Below are 18,207 nucleotides of genomic sequence, written 5' to 3'. Positions count from 1 at the left end.
TGCTCTAACTGGACGCATACAGGTTAGGCTAGGTTTCAACCCCTGGATAATACAGTATTCTTTGGTTTCACAACAGTATTTTTAATTTTATACTTGTCTATGTTGAGAGATGATCCAATAGTTTATATAGGCAGTGAACGTTAGGTTTCTTTTTTTCCTCTTCTCAGATGACTTCTGTGTGAACTACTGTAACTGGCTGCGTTTTTCTATCACAGATTAACTTGTTAACTTTTTGTGTGTCTACAATGAAAATTTATGAATGGAAAACTTCACTGTGTGTTGCTCACTGGGCATATACCTCATGGTACATTGCACAGACGTGTAAGTTGTAAGTTGCACTGCAACATTAAAAAAGGAACATATTGCTCTTTTTTCAAAGATATTAACTTATTTAAGAGATATAGCGTGTACATTATTAAAAAGAACATTTATTCTTCCTAAATTCAAATGAAGCTTTTGTTTTGGGGGGGGAGAAAAAAAAAAAAAAAAAAAAAAAAAAAAAAAAAACAGTTGTAAACTTCAGTTGTAAATTTGGACTTCAATAAACGGAATTATCTGCACTTAAATTTTGTGCTGACGTTGTTTTAGTGCGTGTTCTCTAATAACTGTAACTACGAAGAGTAATCCAAGACCAGGCCGTCAGCAGAGCCGGACCGGAGCTGCGGGCCACTCTGTGCACAGGGCCCACGGGGCCAGGCTCAGTCACCGGCGGTAACGCAGACCCGCGCCTCCTCGAAGAACAGAAGAGCGCGCCAGCTCCCACCGCCTCAGCCGCCGTGGAGCCCCGCCCCACGCGGGAGGAGCCCGCGGCCGAGCGCTCGGCCCTTCCCGCTCGCCGTACGCGGCTGCGAGGCTGTCGCTAAGATGGCGGCCAAGGTGAGTGCCGCCCGGCGCGGGGGCGGGCGGCGCTGCGGCGGCTCTGCAGGTGCGGACGCCCCTTTCCGCTCCGACGTAGGCCCGAAGGAAGCCTGCGGCGCCTCCCGCGGCCCCTCCGTTCCTCGGGGCTCTGCGGAACACTGCTTCCCGCCGGCTCTGTGCGGCCTCCGCTGCTCGACTCCCGTCACAGCCCTGCGGAGCGGCGGGTGCCCGCGCTGCCTACACGCGCTGGAGGCACCGGGTCGGGCGAAGCCGGGGTTGGCCCGCGGGGCTGTGAGGGTACGAGGCCGCCGTGCTGAGCGTCCCGCGGCCGTCCCTCGGCGGGCTGTCCGGTGCCGAGCTCGTGTCGGCTGCACGGCCGCGCTGCCCCGGGACGGGCGGGAGCTGAAGGCTGCGCTCCTCGCGCCGCGCGTCTCGGCCGCTGCCTGGTGCTGAGGGGAAGCGGCGGGAAGCGGAGCCCTGAGCGCCGCGCGGCAGTGCTGCGGGACTTGTGCCGAAAGGAGCTGCTTCCGCAGCGCTTAAGTTCTGCACTGGAAGGGAAAGTAGTTTGTTTCTGGTTATTCTCCATCTACCAACAGCTGTCTGAAACGCCTTATGCGAGATATGGGATGTCATCGGGATACTTGCTAGGTAGGAGGGTGGCGTTGTGCAGTGCAGCATTGAAACACGGGTGTTAAAGGCATGCAGTGACAAACGGGCTCATGAGTATCTGAAATAATTACGAACGACAGTGTCAGGTTTCCCACTCTTCAGTCAGTTGGCAAGTAGGTTGCTTACATGTGAATCCTTTTATTTACTTTTGCAAAGCAGCATCGGGGCTGTTGCTTTGGGTTGTGCTGAGAAAAGAAGTGATGGGGCTTCGTGGCATAACCAGGTGGAGCTCAGGGCATAGATCTGAATGGCTGTGTGCTGTAGTGCAACACCACACCTGTTACTCATTTAATAACAGCTCTACACTGAAACACACAGTTTCAGTGCAGACACACAGCAGCTGCTAAAATTTTAGCCTCATTTTAATCTGCCAAGTGGATTCTGGTTTTATGGCGGATAAGGCATGCACAGCATACACGTGCCTCAGGTGTTTGTATACAGCCCGCTTTTTTGATGTCATCTTTGTGTTCTGAAGTCTGTGCCTGCTTTGAATCTGTGGAGTTCCAGCAGGAAACAATACTTACACCTTGGAGAATAAATAGAAAATATGGTTTTATTAGGCACCAAAGTGCTTTTTATGTCTGTGAACAAAAACAGCCAGTAATTATTGTGTTAGTAACATAGTAGTGGTATTAGAGGAAATATTTTGACTACTGCTGTTGAAGTTTCTCTTTTCCTCTTTGTCCCTCTCCTATCCCGGGGTGTATAACTTCTGGTATCTGTAATTCCAGCAGTGTATATTTATATGGAATTCATTTCTGGACTTGTGGCTCTTCTGTCTGCTTGTTTTTAGATGTGTTGCCAGTAGGGACTAAATGATTTTTTTTTTGTTTTCCTATAGCTTAGGTCAGAGCTTTAACTCAGTTAAAAGCAGAACCATTATTAAAACGCAGATCAGCTGTTGAACTGAAATCTTTAATTTTTATTTTGAGGGTCAATTAAACTATTTCCTGAATTCATTAGCAAGAAGACTGTTTAGGTTTGAATCAATTGTTGATATTCTGGATTTGTTTTACTGATTTACTGTGTAATTCCCACGTATTTTACAGCCTGGGCTTTCTTGCAGAGGTTTTTTTCTCCTCACCTTTGTTATGACAGCATTCTGTCATTGCTTGGTGCTATGTAACTTGTAGAAGATTTCATAAGTAAATTATCCTTTCACTTAGGTAAACTGAGTGTTATTTTCCTTGTTTAATGTTCACTGTTCTTTGACAATATGTTTAATAAAATAATTTTAAGAAATTAATAATAAATTAATTAGGCAGTGTTCATTAGGCAAAGAACAAGATAAGCAAGAAGAGGGCAGACTTCAGCAGGATTTGTTGTGACAGGACAAGGGGAAATGGCCTCAAGCTAAAGGAGAGGAGAGTTAGACTGAATATTTTTTTACTCTAAGGGTGGTGCCCGGAGTGGTGGTGGTGCCCCATCCCTGCAGATACCATAAAGGTCAGGCCTGATGGAGCTGTAGGTGTCCCTGCACTGTTGGAGTGGTGGTATTTAAGGGTCCCTTTCTCTGATTCTGTAGCGGCTCGGTGCAGTGAAGCCTATTGAATGTAGCTGAGGTGGTGCTGCTTCTTTCTCCCTGGTTCTTTGTGATTTCAGTGGAAAGAGTTAAACGTTTCTGTAATTAAGCCAAGATCAGTGTCAGATAGCAGAGCCAGGATTTGAAACATTCATGTGTTTGTCTTCAGGCATCCAAAAGTAAAGCAATTAGTGTCAGTCAGGAATTGGAGTACGTTGTAGCTTTTGTTGTTACATTTACCATAAATAAACTTTGTTGTGACTCTCTAAAACAATCAAATTTAAGTGAACAATGTAACTTTTTGATGCTTTCTCACTTTAAAATTTCCTGCTGGCATCTACTGAAAATTGGAGTGTTGCTTTGGTAGTATCTTGTTCTGAAGTAGCCTATTTGGATTACAGTACCTCTTAAATAGTTTTCTTTAATAATTGATATAAAGCACAGCCTTTTCCTTGGGGATGGGTGTACCTCTGTAAATCGGCTGGAGTTCGTACTGTGTTTGGCTCTGAATACCATTATCACAAAGACTGTCCATGTATTGATTGGATCATACTTTGCTGCTAAAAGGGAGGCATTTGGGGCACCAAGGGTGTAAGTGAGGCAAGAAGCACACACTGGTTGGCGTGGTGTGTCCCCAGGAGTGGTGTTGCCAGCTGAGATTTGCTAGCTTAGCTGTGGAGCCGTGGCTTTGGGCAGTGGGAATTTGGGATGTTTCTGGCAGAAGTAGAAGCTGTGATGGGATTCTCTTTTTTTGGGCAAACTGAAATCTGCCCTACATGTTTTCATACTGTTTCTATGTTGGAACAAAAGCGTGAAATAAATAGGAACTGCTGGCAGGCTGTTTGCTCCTTCTTCCATAGCAGTACTGTGCTGCCTTCCATTTGGCTTTGAGTGTGTGATCTGAAAGCACTGCTGTGATGGTCACACCATTTGCTTTGGGAGCAATGGAGGTTTGTTGTGTCCGGTGGCTCAGTACACAAGCTGTGGGTTTTTGGGGGAACCCAAACTCAGGGCTGTGATTCCACTTCTAGTGCTCGTTTTGTGGAACCATGCACTTGGTTTCATAATTGCACGTAAATGCTGTGGAGTTAATCCTGCTCCTTTGGCAAGACATTTCCAATGGAAAGTGAAGAATAACAATGAGGAATTCCTGAAATCAAGGTGTGTTGTTTTTTCTCTCTTGGATTTCAGTTTTTCTGCCACTTCCACCGCCATCTCCATGCAGATCCCAGAAGTGCTTTTCATACTTGTTTTCACAGTTTTGCATTTTAAGGAATGCTTCAGGTGAAGAGCAGAAAACTTGCTGCTGACATGAAAGCATCTGTAACTGATGGAAGGTGCAGATGCTTCAGTGTGTCGGAGCTGGTGGTTAATGCACCGTGTGCCTGGGGCACCTCCTATTGGTGTCTTAAGGCAGTGAGGTAAAAAGCAGCTTCCCATGAAGTGGTGTTGGAGTTCACCTCTGTGTTAAGGATTTTTCTTTTTCCAAATACAATCTAAGTAGATCTGGAGCTATTATGACCAAACTTTGTGACTTGCATTGCAGTTGACAGGGTTAGAAGAGTTAAGCAGGTGGTTCTTCATTCTGGTCTTGTTGCTTATTGTTGGCACACAGTTTTTCTAGACAGCAGTTGAACCATTCTCTGAATTGGGAGATAGCAGATTGTTGCAAATAAAATTGAACCTTTTCTTGCTGAAACAAAAATGTCATTCACTGACTTGGAGTAGTTAAACACTGACTAGATTAGAACTTAATTTATTGTAAGGAACGATGAAAGCATCAAAATGGCATTGAGCACAAAATTGTGGTCATCTCTTGCTTTTTCTTTGTCACTGATATTTGAGAAAGTGTTTATGTATGAAGCATTTATTGAATGTAGACTCTTTCAAAAAGATTTTTAAACTGATTTTGTTTAATCCTGTGTTTGATCAAGCACAATACAGTAGTAAAATCCTGAATGGAATGGAATAAAGTTTTATTTCTACGTTAAGACGCCCTTCTTTCATCTCCCTCTCAGGTGGTGAAGCTGGCTGCTGCTTCTTCCTCCCTACCTTTTGTGTGTGCAGTGTATGCAGCAACAGAAAAGGAATCAAAAAGTCAGCTGGTGAAGCCAAACCAGGTGCGATTCTTACTGTTCATCAGTATTTAGAAGAATACTAGAAAAGTCTACAAATATGATTTCTTTCTTTTGATTAACTTGTAAATAAAAGACATAACTGAGTATTGTGTCATCATACAAAGTATCTCCTAAGTAATTGACAACTACAGCACAAATAGAAAGGGTGTAAATGAGTGTAATTTTACCTTGTTTTCATTATTCTATTGTTACTGGAGTTAAGCCAGGTAAGATAGGAAGTTTTCTGATAAGTTTTTTACTGTACAATCTCTATGCATCTTCCAACTTGTCTGTCTTGTGCTTTTCATTAACAAAATACAGTTTATCACGCTCGGTAGTTCTACTTCTCAAAACATGTACGATACTTTGTTTTCTTTTGTGAAGAATTGACTTGTAGTCACAGTTGTGTGATCAAGTTTCTAAATGTAAAAAACCATGATTTGTTACACAGACTTCCTTTGCATAATGGGAAGGCTAAAGATCTGTGGGCTTGAGAAAAGCTGCTCAGTGTCAGTAAATGCAGGTCAATTTACAGAATGGTCTCCCTGCAGTATGGTTATACTTGTGATTCCAGCTTCCAATTTACTGCTCACCACCTCTGAAGTCAAAATACATTGAAGAACAGCCTGGTCACTTGCAGAAGCAATTCTCTTCAATAAGACAGACCACTGGCCACTATATTGGGTGGTGTAAGGTAAGAAATACCTGCCCCTGAGATTTCCTACCATTCCTAATAGCACTAGACTAAAAGGTTAAAAAATATCCTACTTACCCCCGTTGTTGTGGTGGGTTTTTTTTGTTTTTGTCAACTTCTTGTGTTATCACAGACCTGTAGTTTAAAATGCAAAAAAGAGCCGTTGTCTGGTTTTTCTCTCCTGTTCTTTTAACAGGGAACTTGTGTGTTCTCCCTGTTCTCCAATGCACATGTCAGAAAGATCAAATAGGTCCCTTTCAGTCAATACAAAAGTGGGTCAAGGCCAACTCACGCTGTCAGCTCCAGAAATATTTTTTGCTTAACTTCTGTGTTAAGAGTTATGTAGCTAACTTCCTGCCAGCATCACTGCTACATCTGGGAGTCTGAAATTCCAGGTACAGTCCTGGAAAGAGTGCTGCTTTCAAAGGACCAGAAGCAGGTCCTCTAGGGAAGGTAAACTAAGTGCAGTCGAACTGCTAAAGCAGCCTTTTACTAACTGTCCACCAGCAGTATTTTGCAACTCTGTTATTGAATGTTCTAAGCATACAAGAAAATGTGATACCTATCAACATTCTTTTTAGTCAATGGCAGCTTCTTATGCTGCTGTGTGTGACACTTTCTTGTACCTTTTTCTTAGAGATACAACAGAGTAGTTGAAAAAGACAGAAATTAGAATGTGTATTTTCTATCAGTTCTGATTCTGTTGATCTGTGAAAGTGTGGCCAGTGACTACATAACTGAAACAGTGTAGTTGTAAATCTTCATCAAACTTCCATTCCATGTCCTCAGTAATAAAGGAGGGGGAAGTTGACCAGCAGTGACCTCTGGTGGCACAAAGTCACTGTTACTGCAGGCTTTGTTTCTGTGAGGAAACTGAAGATGATATTCTGTTAATCTCCTAAAGAAGGTGAACTTGCTTGATTTGTGAAGCAGCCTGAGGACAGTGGTGCTAATAACAGGATTAAAAAACAACTTTGTAATAAGGCAAGTTGACCAATTTGAAAGGAGTCATGCAAAAGAGAGGCTGTGGATGCCCTATTTCTAGAGGTGTTCAAGGCCAGATTGAATGGGGTCCTGGGCAACCTGACCTAGTATTAAGTGGGGAGGTTGGTGGCCCTACAGATGGCAGGGGGTTGGAGATTCATGATCCTTGAGGTCCCTTCCAACCCTGGCCATTCTGTGCTTCTGTGAAAAGAATTGAGCACACATCTTAATACCAATGAGTATTGCTTATCTTCAGCAGAACTGAGTACTGTGTTTGTAATCTAAATGACAAAGTTGGTTTTGCTGGGCAAGATTTTCTGGGGAAGTGGCAATATTTTGTAATGAAACTTTCTTATGTTGCACAGTTGGGATCCAGATCTGCTGCTGCCCTACAGTTTTGATCCCAAAATGTTAATTTTGAAAAAAATTCTCATTAAATTTAGATAGTATAAATGTGTTGGGCGAAAAGGAAGTAATCTCAGCACAGCCTTTGTGGAAGTTCACTGATCTGGTGAGGCTTTCTTTTAAAATTCAGTCATATTTGTCTTATTGTATTGAGCCATACATATCGGCTGGCTAGTTCTTACTACAAACCTTTACTTTTGCAAAGTACTTACATTTATTTTATTTTGTAGGATGCTTTTGTCTTTGCTAAAAATGGAATAGCGGATTCAATTCAGTTTGGTAAAGGTAAGCAACTCGTGTTTCTGAATTGAATGTTTTCTGTTCTTTTTCCTTGCGAATTCAAGAACTGCAACAAATGGTACTTAAATCCCCTTTTGTCCCCTCCCTCCCTTTTTCTGTTTAATTCACTGTATCACTGTGGAGTTCTACTTCTGTCCTTAAGGGAGAGACATGACTATTTGAGTAGCATTTCTCACTCCTTTGATTTTAGCTTTCTGTGTTTTGTGGCCTTATGGTAAATACTGTTTTGGCAGATTCAGGATTTTGTATGGAGTGTCAAAATGTTAGATTTCATTGTGATGAGGGAAGGTGCAGGGAACATTTCTTTCACTCCTGTTGCCTTGCATTAATTCTGTAGACTGCTTGTTAAAGTTTGAGGAAGGCAATGAATCTTGAATTGGTAGCTCATAGGCAGGGCTGACTCTTATGTGTAAACGTTTGAGCTTAAAGCAGAGCAAATGCCTTCTGAGTCTTCAGACTACTTTTAATTTACTATTCATTTTTTCAGAATCATAGAATTGCAGAATTGTTGAAGCTGGAGCCTCTGTAGATTCTCTGTGGAACCCTCAGTGCAGAGCCTCTATAGATCACTCAGTCCAACCCCCTGATTAAAGCAGGACCAGAGCAAGGCCTTGAACAACAATTGAAAATTCCACAACTCCTCTTCGTTGCAAAAAAGCTTATTTGTGCACGAGTTACAAGCAGTGTTTGCACGTTATTGTTCAGTGTCAGAAATTGCAAATAAGAGTTATTTTCTACAGAAACATTGTGTTGGGAAATTCAAAAATATGTATATAATCTATGTTAACTAATAGTACTGTCAAAACTGAAACCTATGCTTTCGTTTTTGGTTGTTGATAAAACATAAAAATGGGTTCTAGGAAGAAAAGTCACGGACTTTATTGCTATGCTTTGAGGACTGGGATTCTCTCCCCAGTTAACACAGATGTTAGAGGGTGCACCTGGAAAACAAAAAAAACTTCTTCATTCATTAACAAAAATTCCGTCCTTATACTGTTTTCAGTTTTGGATACTTAGAGTTTTACTTTCATTATTATTTCGTAAGTGAGAAACAAAGATAGACATTAATATTCACTTGCTTTGCTTCTTTGACATTTCCTTTTTAATTCTAAGATGCTTATGTTTACCTGAAGAATCCACCACCAGAATTTCTTCCCAGAGCCGGCATAATTACAATATCAGGCCTAGCTGGTGCAGTGCTGGCAAGAAAAGGTAGGGCTTCTATGCTGATTTCCATCATTGGTGTATTGTGCATGTTGAATGTAGTAGTTTTAATGGTCCAAAGACTTTTCTGAAATAGAGAAAATAAACAACTAGCAGTCAAAGAAAATCCTTCCTGATAAATCAAAAGGGCGTTATTAAATACTTACTTTAGATGTTGGCTAAAGTAATAATGGAGAATGAAGTAGCCCTTAAGATTTGTCTAACAGGTACAGGAGAATGGACATCAGAAGGTGTGATTTGGGCAACTCTAGAGTCAAAAGGGTAATTGTAGAGATATGGTCTTCTTTCTTTTCAAGATAAACATTAAACGTATCATCCTTAACCTGTTAGAAAGCACTGTTCAGAAGATGTTTATCTATAATACCCGAGTGCACCTGTTAGCTAAATATTTTGTAAACCAAATGGATTCATCAAAATCCTGACATTGGTAGATTTCTTACTGTATCCCTGTTACTTACAGACATTTAAAAACTGTTTTTTTCATTATTAGAAATTAATTGGGCTTGAGAATCTGTTAGCTTCTTGTCAGCAAAGGGGAACTTCAGTCTGGCTCAGCCATTCTCTCTTGAGGAAAGAGGCCCCTGGCTGCTTCACATTCTGCACTCTGTCCTTGAGAGCATGCATGCAGCTTCGGAAAAGCCCCAGCAGCTCCTAACTGAATTCTTCTCTTTTTTTACAATATTGGCAAATCTGCTTTGGGATTCTTTCTTGTGTGGGAAACTCAGCATGGAGGGTATCAGTATCTCTTGCTAACCTGGCCATTTACTGAACTGTAGTAAAGTTCTGTATTCTCTCTTCAGCATGGTGGGTATAAACTGGATGCAAACAATTGTTAGAGGTTAAATGATTGTGTTTAATTAATACAACCACTTAGACACTAATGTAACGTAAAGCTAATTGTATGAAATGTTTGGCTTTGTACAGATTCTAGATTTAAGAAAATTGCTTATCCCTTGGGACTTACTACTTTAGGAATTTCAGTTTGTTACCCAGCTCAGGCAGTAGTAATTGCTAAGGTAAGTTTGTGTTTTAATATTGAATTAACACTGAATTTAGTCACAGCAGTCCAGTTTCATTTGATTTAAATGTGGTGGGACTGGGAGTTGGAATTCAAATGCATCTTCATTAAAACACAGTGTATCACAGCTGTTAATTGCATAACTATCAGAAGTGACTGAATTAAAAAATGCAGTTGGATAGCTTCTCAATTTTAGTCCTCGTTTCTCAAATGAATGAACATGTTTTTGTCTCACTGAAATAAAATCAAATAAAAAATAAATACAAAGTGGCTGAATTTGGCAGATATGCAATTTGAGATACAACTGCACCTTTTATAAGATTCCTTGCTTTCAAATTACTGTCATCTTGCAGTTGCCTACCTGATTAATGTCTTCATTGCTTACATAGAAAAGCAGCACCATGCTTCATATTTTGCATGCAAGAATTGTTTGCTTACAGTACTTTTCTGTACAAAGACTGAATTGAGAACATCAGCGCATCTCTTCCTTCTCTATAGCTCCCATAGAATTCTTCTTGGTTCCTTGACAGTCTTTGTGTTTGTAGTTTAAAAACTGTGCTTCTATACAAAATGAATGAGGTAGGAAAATGTTCTGGTAGTTGCATTTTGCTCTTGTAATTAATCTGAATCTCTGATTTTTTTCCATTGTGATGAATCAATTGTTATATCTACTTATTTTAATGAGGTGTTTGCTCTTATACGCTTCTGGAGTATTTAGGAAGACACAGTAAAGACTTAATTCTGTAGTTAAAATTGGCCTTTTATGACTAAGCTGAGCAGAAGTATTTGTTTTCATATATACAGGTTGTTGAGGGTTGCAGTTCCTCAGGAGGCTGTGGGGAATTTCCTTGGCTCATTAGAGTGGGACTTAAATGTCAGGGTTGGAATGAACAGAAATGAATAGAAATTCTGCAGTGGAGTCTAAATCCTTGTTTCCTGTTTACTTGTGTCAACTTCTGCAGCTTTTCTGTAGTTGCAGCTATGAAATATTCTGTGTCTACAGAGCACTTGTAAAGTTTCTCCATGGTTACTGCAGCGTTATAAAATTACTTTTCTAAAATTTGAAAGACTGAGGGATTCAGACCCGTAAAGCACAACTCTGCTCACTTTCATGGACTGGATCATCTTCTGGTGTTGTTGTTTTTTTTTTCTTCATTCTTTTGTATTACTGTCTTTGATCATTTGCAGAATAGTGAGGCAGGCCTGGATTCTTTCATATTTGTTGTTCTGGTCAATTGTGCTGATGTTTACAAAACACTGTTCTTTGAGTATGTTTTGATTTTGTTTTGGATAGATGGGTGTGGATAGCATATGAAAGCTACCTGTGGATTTGTAAACATTATTTAGGACCTGCTTGGTGAAAATAAATATTCGTTAGATTTTGAGAAGCAGATGGTTAAAATATGTCCTATTCTGCATGGTTTTGAGCATGTTCTCGTAAATTGTGTTGCATTTGAATGGTCAGTATCTGTTGTTTTTTTAAAGCTTTTTTAAAATGGCATTGTTTTTTTAATAGGTAACAGGGAAAAAGGTAATTTCTGCAAGCCATCAAACCTACGAGGCTGCACGATCTCTATGGGCAAAGAAGGAAGATCCCTCCAAGGTAGGCTTTCTGAAGTAATGACTGCAGCTTGTAAATTCATAGAATGAAGAGAGTGAGTGAGAAAGTCAAGTACCATCCTGCTGATACTGTTTAAGATTACTGTTTTAAGGGAAGTACAAAAACTCTCTGATATTTTTGTAATTTAAATGTCTAATTAATGTATTTATTACACCTTTCAGAGCAGTAGAAATTCAGATCCTCTGTGTGTTCCCACAGTGTGTAAGATGCAAGAGAAGACTGAGCTTCTCTTAAAGCTCATTTTTGAGCTTAACAAAAAAGAATCACTGTAGGTGTGACTAACATGTGTTTAGTTATACATATAAACCCTTCCCTTCATTCATATAAATATATATAATGAAGGGAATTCCATAACCATTTCACGTAGTCTGTTTACATTACCCTGTGATTTAAATAGCGTTTATCACAGATTAAGCTGATTTTTTTTTTTTTTTCCAAGTCCTGTCCTTGGTCAACCATAGTGGGGGAAAAAAAGATCATTAACTTCCTTATATTGACCTTTTATGTCATTAAGCTGACAGAGATACAAGAATTGATGTGGTAAAGACAGTTCTTGTTAGCTTAATTTTTTTCCACTTAGTGAAGTCTGTAACCAAAGCAACATATTACATATTCCTTTCCATTACTAGGGAGACATCATGATTTATCTTTCTCTCTTCTGTTAGCTAAGAATACAGTAGAATTGTTAAGGTTGGAAAAGACATCTAAGATCATCTAGTCTAACAGTAGTAAGTAGTCTAGTATTAAGTGTTTTGTAAGATCTACGTATTGCTTTCTATCTTTTTTGTCTTTGTAAAGGCTGTAGAGGGCAATGACTTCTTTGTGAAGAAGTTGGAGTGTCTCAGGTTAAAACAGAGCATCAGATTTGAATATACTCATGAAAAAATGATCTTGCTTAAATGTGAACTGCGAATTAGAGTATCACAGCTGTGAGGCTTTTTATTGGAGTTATCTTTTTTGTAGGTGCACCCAGTGCATGCAATCAACTGGCGTTACCTACTGAATGTCGTTGCATGATGCCATTGCATTATGTCATACCTGAGAGTAATTTTATAAAATACAAGCTTTGAGATGATCTTAGTTTGCGTTACTGTTTGTTCACAGCTGCAGCAAGAGTCAAAATCGGTTTCAAAAGAAGATAAGAAAAATAAAGAAATATCTAATATGCAGTTTGAATCGGCTATTGAATCACAGTCACCTAACAGAACAGAATCTTCTCCTATAGAGTCTTGGAGTACAAAGGATCCACTGCCTTCATCAGGTGAATGAAAAATTCCAGATGTAATCTCAGGTCCAATATATGACTTTAATGTATGCTCTGAATTACTTGGATAGAATTTGTACTTATTCTTGCTTTTAAATAGAACAGACTGTCATAGCATATTATCCTGTATTCTGAATGTATTGATGGCAGTTTTGTTTAACGACTACAGGAATATTTTTTTAATTTTCTCACTGTGCACCCTGTCACAGTTTCAAAATTGTTATATATCTTTGATTTTCCATCAGTAATGTTTTCTTTATCTCCATGTGGTGTGAATCATAATATTTCTCCAATAATTTTCTCTAATATTTCTTCCAGGAACAGTGAGGACAACAAAGTTTAAAGCTGACCCAAAACTTATGGACCATGGTCAGTCCAGCCCAGAAGATGTGGATATGTACAGTACAAGAAGCTAAGCCATCTGATTACAAATTTTTGCAAAGTATTACAGATAAGGGGGAGGGAAGAAGGGAAGGAATAAGACTTGTGATTCATACTGTGTGAGGTATAACTTAATCAGGTATTTTCTTATATTCCAAACTGTATTACTGACTTATACGATGCTGTTCAATGAATATTTGTTTCTCACTACTTACAAACAGTGAGAATTCGCTCATATTCAGTGTCATTACTGTGACACTGAGAAAATGGGATTTGTGTGTGTCTTCTTGTCTTCTCACAATGAAGTTTCTCTGTGCCAAACTTGTTACTAAACGTCATTTCACAAAAGGTATTTGAAAAGGTGAACATCTCTATATTTCAGCCCAAATGTTCACTGATAGAAAAAGAGCAATATCATGGATAGGGCTAGAGAGGCTTCTTTGCTTTTCACTTGAAGCTCTAGAACAAAGAGCAACTCTTACTGGTCTGAGTGCCCTTAATTGATTACTTTATCATATGTACAGCGTTATCTCTAATGCTTACATAAACAAATCATTTTTCGTTGCAGAGTCATTTGTTGTTGTTTGCCTCTTTCACAAATGTGAATGGAAACTGAACTTCTTGTGCATTCTTGTTTTGTATTTAAATGTCACTTACCTTAGGAAACAACTGATCTTTAAAATATCCATGATAGACTATGCATTAGTTTTTACATACTTCTGGTAACTTGAACTGTATGCAAATTGCTGAATTCATGAAGCTGATACTGTTTGATTTATTTAGAGTGAATAAGCAATGTTTAGGAAAAAGCTTGAAGGTTTAAAGTAAGAAATGCATAAATGGTTGAAAGCGCTGCTAAATATCTAAAAATGCCAAAGTAATAAACAGAACAAACAGTGGGAATACTGCCACACAAACAGATAGTTTGATTTGATGTCTTACAGCTGAAAAGAAACACTTTCACATGAATGTCTTTTCAGCAGTGGGATATGATGGGATATTTGCCCCCATTCTACTTAAGAATAGATTTCACTACCTGATTTCTTCTTATGAGGCTCCCACTTCAAAGTCAGATGACCTTAGCACAGGCAGGCAGTACTCCTGGCATCACTGTAGGGCTAACAGAACTAGTAAGGAGATAATGCACAGTGGTGCATGCTCAAAGCATAAACACTGAACGAACAAATGCACCAACTAAGACTTTTGTGTTGGTTCAGAAACAGATGTATTGATATTCTGTAATATGGATTTCAGGTGAAGAGTTTGGCCTGGATGGAGTCTAGTACAAAGTAAAGTCAGTAAATAAAAGAAGTTTAAAGAAAAGTAACTCTATTAATTAAACTTGTTTGGGATCCGTGAATTAGAATTTCATGTATTTTTTTTTTCTTTAATCACATAATAAGGCCCACGAAACTGCAAGAATTCAGGCAGAAATCAGAGGATATTAAGTCAGTCTTCAGAGAGCTCCTGGGCACAAAGCCTAACAATGTTCTGCTACAGAGAAAACAGTAGAAAAGTTAGATGGTTGGGCTTCCTATGCTATTTTCAGGGAAATGTGAAGATGCGAAGCAGGAAGTGAAACTAATTAAAGGAAGATTATTTTCAAGTGCTAGATGGGATGGTGGGAGTTATCTGCCTCCCTATCTGGTCAGTTAGTCAGCTTCTGGATTAAAAAATGAAGGCAAAACCATTTGCTCTGCACCTGGATTCTATTTAACTTAGGTCCTTTGAGTGAAGCACTACTACAAGTCAACAAGAAAGGTAAGATGATACAGGTTTGCATGGTTTACTGTGGTGACATTTTTCAGGACAAAGTATAAAGAAACTATGTATTAATCTCATGGGAACGGGGTAGGAAGATTCATTAGGGAGATGCCAAGGAACGAGCATGTGTGCCCTTACCAGGCAAGAGCAGACCTTAAGAGTCTGTCATCTACCAGAATGCGAAAAGCTGCTCCAGTCCTTTGAATAATTTCAGGACATTAATACTCTTTGTGATAGAGACAAGTCTGGAGAAGGTTTGCTGGAGTTCTTAATGATTAAGCTGAGCAGACTTGGATCCTTTGTCCAAATGGTTTGTGTTATAAGCCCTGACTTCAGAAGAAATTCATGTTGTAAAAGGACACGATGCACAAAACTGTACTTGTGCTGTAGTACAGTCTCTAATTACTTCTCAGGACAAAATTGTGATAGAACTGTGCTTCACAATTAAATTTTTGCTCTGAGGCCTTCATGCATTTTCTGGGACATAACTTAAAATTATTGCTTTTACTCACTTTAATGAATAGACGGTGTGAGAATATAGTTCTGGAGTTCTTAAGAGCGGTATTGCTGTTACCTCATCTTGGTGGAAGGGAGGAGCTAGGCAGCACGTGAGTGTGCGAAGCATTTGTTCCACCTCAGGATTTGTTCTGCTACTGTCACTTTTTAGTTCAGTTACTTTGTCACTTGGGATTTCCCTGTTGTTACACATTCTCCTCCATGTGAGACAGGGATTTTGTTTGTTTTCTATCAAGAGTTTTTGTTTAGTATCCCCACAGTCAAAGGCTTGCAACTAAAGGCCTGGATTTCTGCACTGAGACAGATACAGCCTAAGGATCTCAAGGAGAACAAAACAGGGCAAAAATGTATGAAAAGCTTTGCTTCCTTGCTGGATGCACTTTCTGCTTTCAGGAAGACTACAGCCAGTCTCTCAAGACATGTTTCTATATCCAGGAGAATAGATGTTAATAGCATAATAGTTCTTTACTCACATGTACTTCTGATGGAGTCAGTCTTTTCCACCCATGCCAGACACTTGAGAGGTTAAAAAAATAATTCAAAGAAATTTGGAATATATTTGCTAACAGGAAGGCAACCCAGATCAGATTACTAGTTTGGTTTTGTAAAAATGTTGAAATGGTGGCTGAGTCTTCATTACACAGATTGTATTCTTGAAAGTGTTTCCTGTTCAGATTTAAAATGATGATGTCCCTCTTCAGTTGAGAGATCTGAAGCTCCACATTTTATATGGCATGTTCAAGATAAGTAGAAGGAATTTTAGACATGTCTCTTTATGACAAAGGACCTGTGCAATGGCTTTAAAAATGTAACTTTGTGTGTACCTTATGACACACTTGTGAGTCCTATTTTTAAGTCTGTACACTTTACAGTCTTGGTAATGTGTTCAGATCCAGTATGCAAACCTTCTGAATAAAGAGAAGTCAACCTAGGCACACCTGGTATTGCAGGACATGGTTTGATTAAATTTTAGTGGAAAGCTTTTACATATTTCAGAGGCATTCCATAGTCACATAAACTTACAGCTTATCCTAAAAGTCCAGTTGACTTCATAACCACAATAGAAGTAAGAAAGTAGACTGTAATTTTTTATGATGTATGTTTTGTATTTTTGGAAAATCCAATGCCTTTTAAAGAACTGGATCACGTGGCAATATTTTATAATATACACGTTTTTAAATTACTGCATGTTTTTTTATTTATAATTGATTGTACTGCTTATATAGAGATTTGGCATTTGCTGATGCTATCATTTTTATTTACCTGAAACAGATTGTGATGCTTTATTTTGTGATGATATTGTGAAACATCTGAAAATAAAGGGTGATAAGATACTTTTCAACATTAATTCCTGTATATTTCCTCAACTGTAGGGCCAACTGACAGTTCCTTTTCCTTAAAGTACGTCTTAAAAGTTAATTGGTAAACATGACTAGGTCACATGTTTCACTAATGTCAGGGAGGAGAGAAAAGCCTTCTCTTGTGAAGTGCTGGAACAGCATTCGTGGTAGAAGTCATCAATACATATCCATACAGTGCCAACATGCAATACATGTTTAAACTCAGTTTTCAGTTGTTTATATGTGTTGAATAGTGAAAAGTGCTTCCATCTTCTTTTCTTGGATAATTTCAAGAATGCTGAAGCTAAGGAATGAGGAAGAAAAGGCTTTTACCCACATTGGATGAATGGCATGTTCTGTTTAAAGACTGGGACGTAGAAAATATATTTACTTCTGTATGACTCCACGATAATCTTCCAGGTAAAGTAATTTCTCAATCTTTATGTCAATAAATAATGTTATGTATGGTGTGAACTACAGTATGGTTGCCTGAACAAAAAAATTCCTTGTGCAAACAAGGGATGTGCCCATTTTAAATGTGATATTGTCATTATGATTCTTGAATACCTTGGTAGACACTGTAAAGATTGTTTTAATATATCAGTGTAGCTGTCTTGTAGTGACAATTGTGAGTATTCCTCAGAGTCATTACAATACAAAAATATGTATTCTAAACTAAAAAAAAAATGTGGTATTACAGCACCTACTCTTCTGAAAAGGAGAAGTAATATGCACTAGATTGTGTATAATTTTTCTTTTTAAATTGCAGGGTTTTGGTGAAGAAAAGCTTAGGTAAGTTGCTTGTAGTAAGCTGTAGTCAAGAAATCATAACCATTTGAGAAGTATCATACTTATTATTTGTGTAACAACAGTACTGATGAGTTCTTCCAGTAGACCAGAGCAAACGTAGAGACCAGTCTGAAGTACTGAGCAGAAGGAAATCTAAAAATCGGCAAATCCTGAAACAACTGAAAGAAGTTCTAGGTGTTTCCCTTGATGTGATCAGACAATAGGTCTAAACTGAGGCTACCATGTTTTTAACTGCTGCTAACTTTCATAAGCCTCATTTGTAGCGATCATAATAACAATATCTGAGAAGTTTTTAGCTTTCTGTGCCTCCCTTAGAACCTCTGCAATTCAGTGGTAGTAGAGAGTGTGTTATCCAAAGCTGTCTTGAAGCTGGTCTGGAATTGAGATTACAACAATGAGCAGTTGACCTGCTTTGATCTGTAATGTAAAGTCAGTAACTTTCATGGAGTCACAGAGTTGTAGAAGTTGGAAGGGACCTCCAGAGACATTGAATGTAACACTCCTGCTAAAGCAGCTTCCCTACAGCTGATTGCACAGGTCAGCATCCAGGCAAGGAGACTGCACAGCCTTGTAGAATTAGTCTAGATGTCATTGATATGTAGACTGTAGCTGTAAAATGCATAATTTGATTTTTCAGTGTTCCAGAAACTTAGGCAGTAAGAGGAAAAAAAAATAGTATACTGTGAAATGAAGAGCTTAAAGCAGTTTTGGTCTATGTGG

At 38.9% G+C, this 18,207-nt stretch overlaps 1 protein-coding gene across 1 annotated transcript; it reads left to right on the top strand.

The window, feature by feature from the left end:
• Window positions 1-825: 825 nt before the first annotated feature.
• On the top strand, window positions 826-16,679 carry APOOL (apolipoprotein O like). Its single transcript, XM_042876370.1, has 9 exons — window positions 826-876; window positions 5,068-5,169; window positions 5,741-5,860; window positions 7,480-7,534; window positions 8,663-8,761; window positions 9,698-9,789; window positions 11,308-11,394; window positions 12,517-12,673; window positions 12,995-16,679. The coding sequence occupies exons 1-9, from the start codon at window positions 865-867 to the stop codon at window positions 13,090-13,092; spliced, it is 822 nt and encodes a 273-aa protein (XP_042732304.1). The 5' UTR covers window positions 826-864; the 3' UTR covers window positions 13,093-16,679.
• The last annotated feature ends 1,528 nt before the right edge of the window (window positions 16,680-18,207 follow it).

This window comes from Lagopus leucura, unplaced genomic scaffold (assembly GCF_019238085.1).
Source record: "Lagopus leucura isolate 7727_CA_CO unplaced genomic scaffold, USGS_WTPT01 Super-Scaffold_100016, whole genome shotgun sequence".
Taxonomy (NCBI): domain Eukaryota; kingdom Metazoa; phylum Chordata; class Aves; order Galliformes; family Phasianidae; genus Lagopus; species Lagopus leucura.
Note: the sequence above shows the minus strand (reverse complement) of the source record. Positions and strands in the feature narration are given on the sequence as shown.

Excerpts from the sequence above, each read along its gene's own strand:
- APOOL (XM_042876370.1), top strand. Across the intron at positions 7,535-8,662 it reads TTCAATTCAGTTTGGTAAAG|ATGCTTATGTTTACCTGAAG; the intron begins GTAAGCAACTCG and ends TTTAATTCTAAG. Across the intron at positions 11,395-12,516 it reads AGAAGGAAGATCCCTCCAAG|CTGCAGCAAGAGTCAAAATC; the intron begins GTAGGCTTTCTG and ends GTTTGTTCACAG.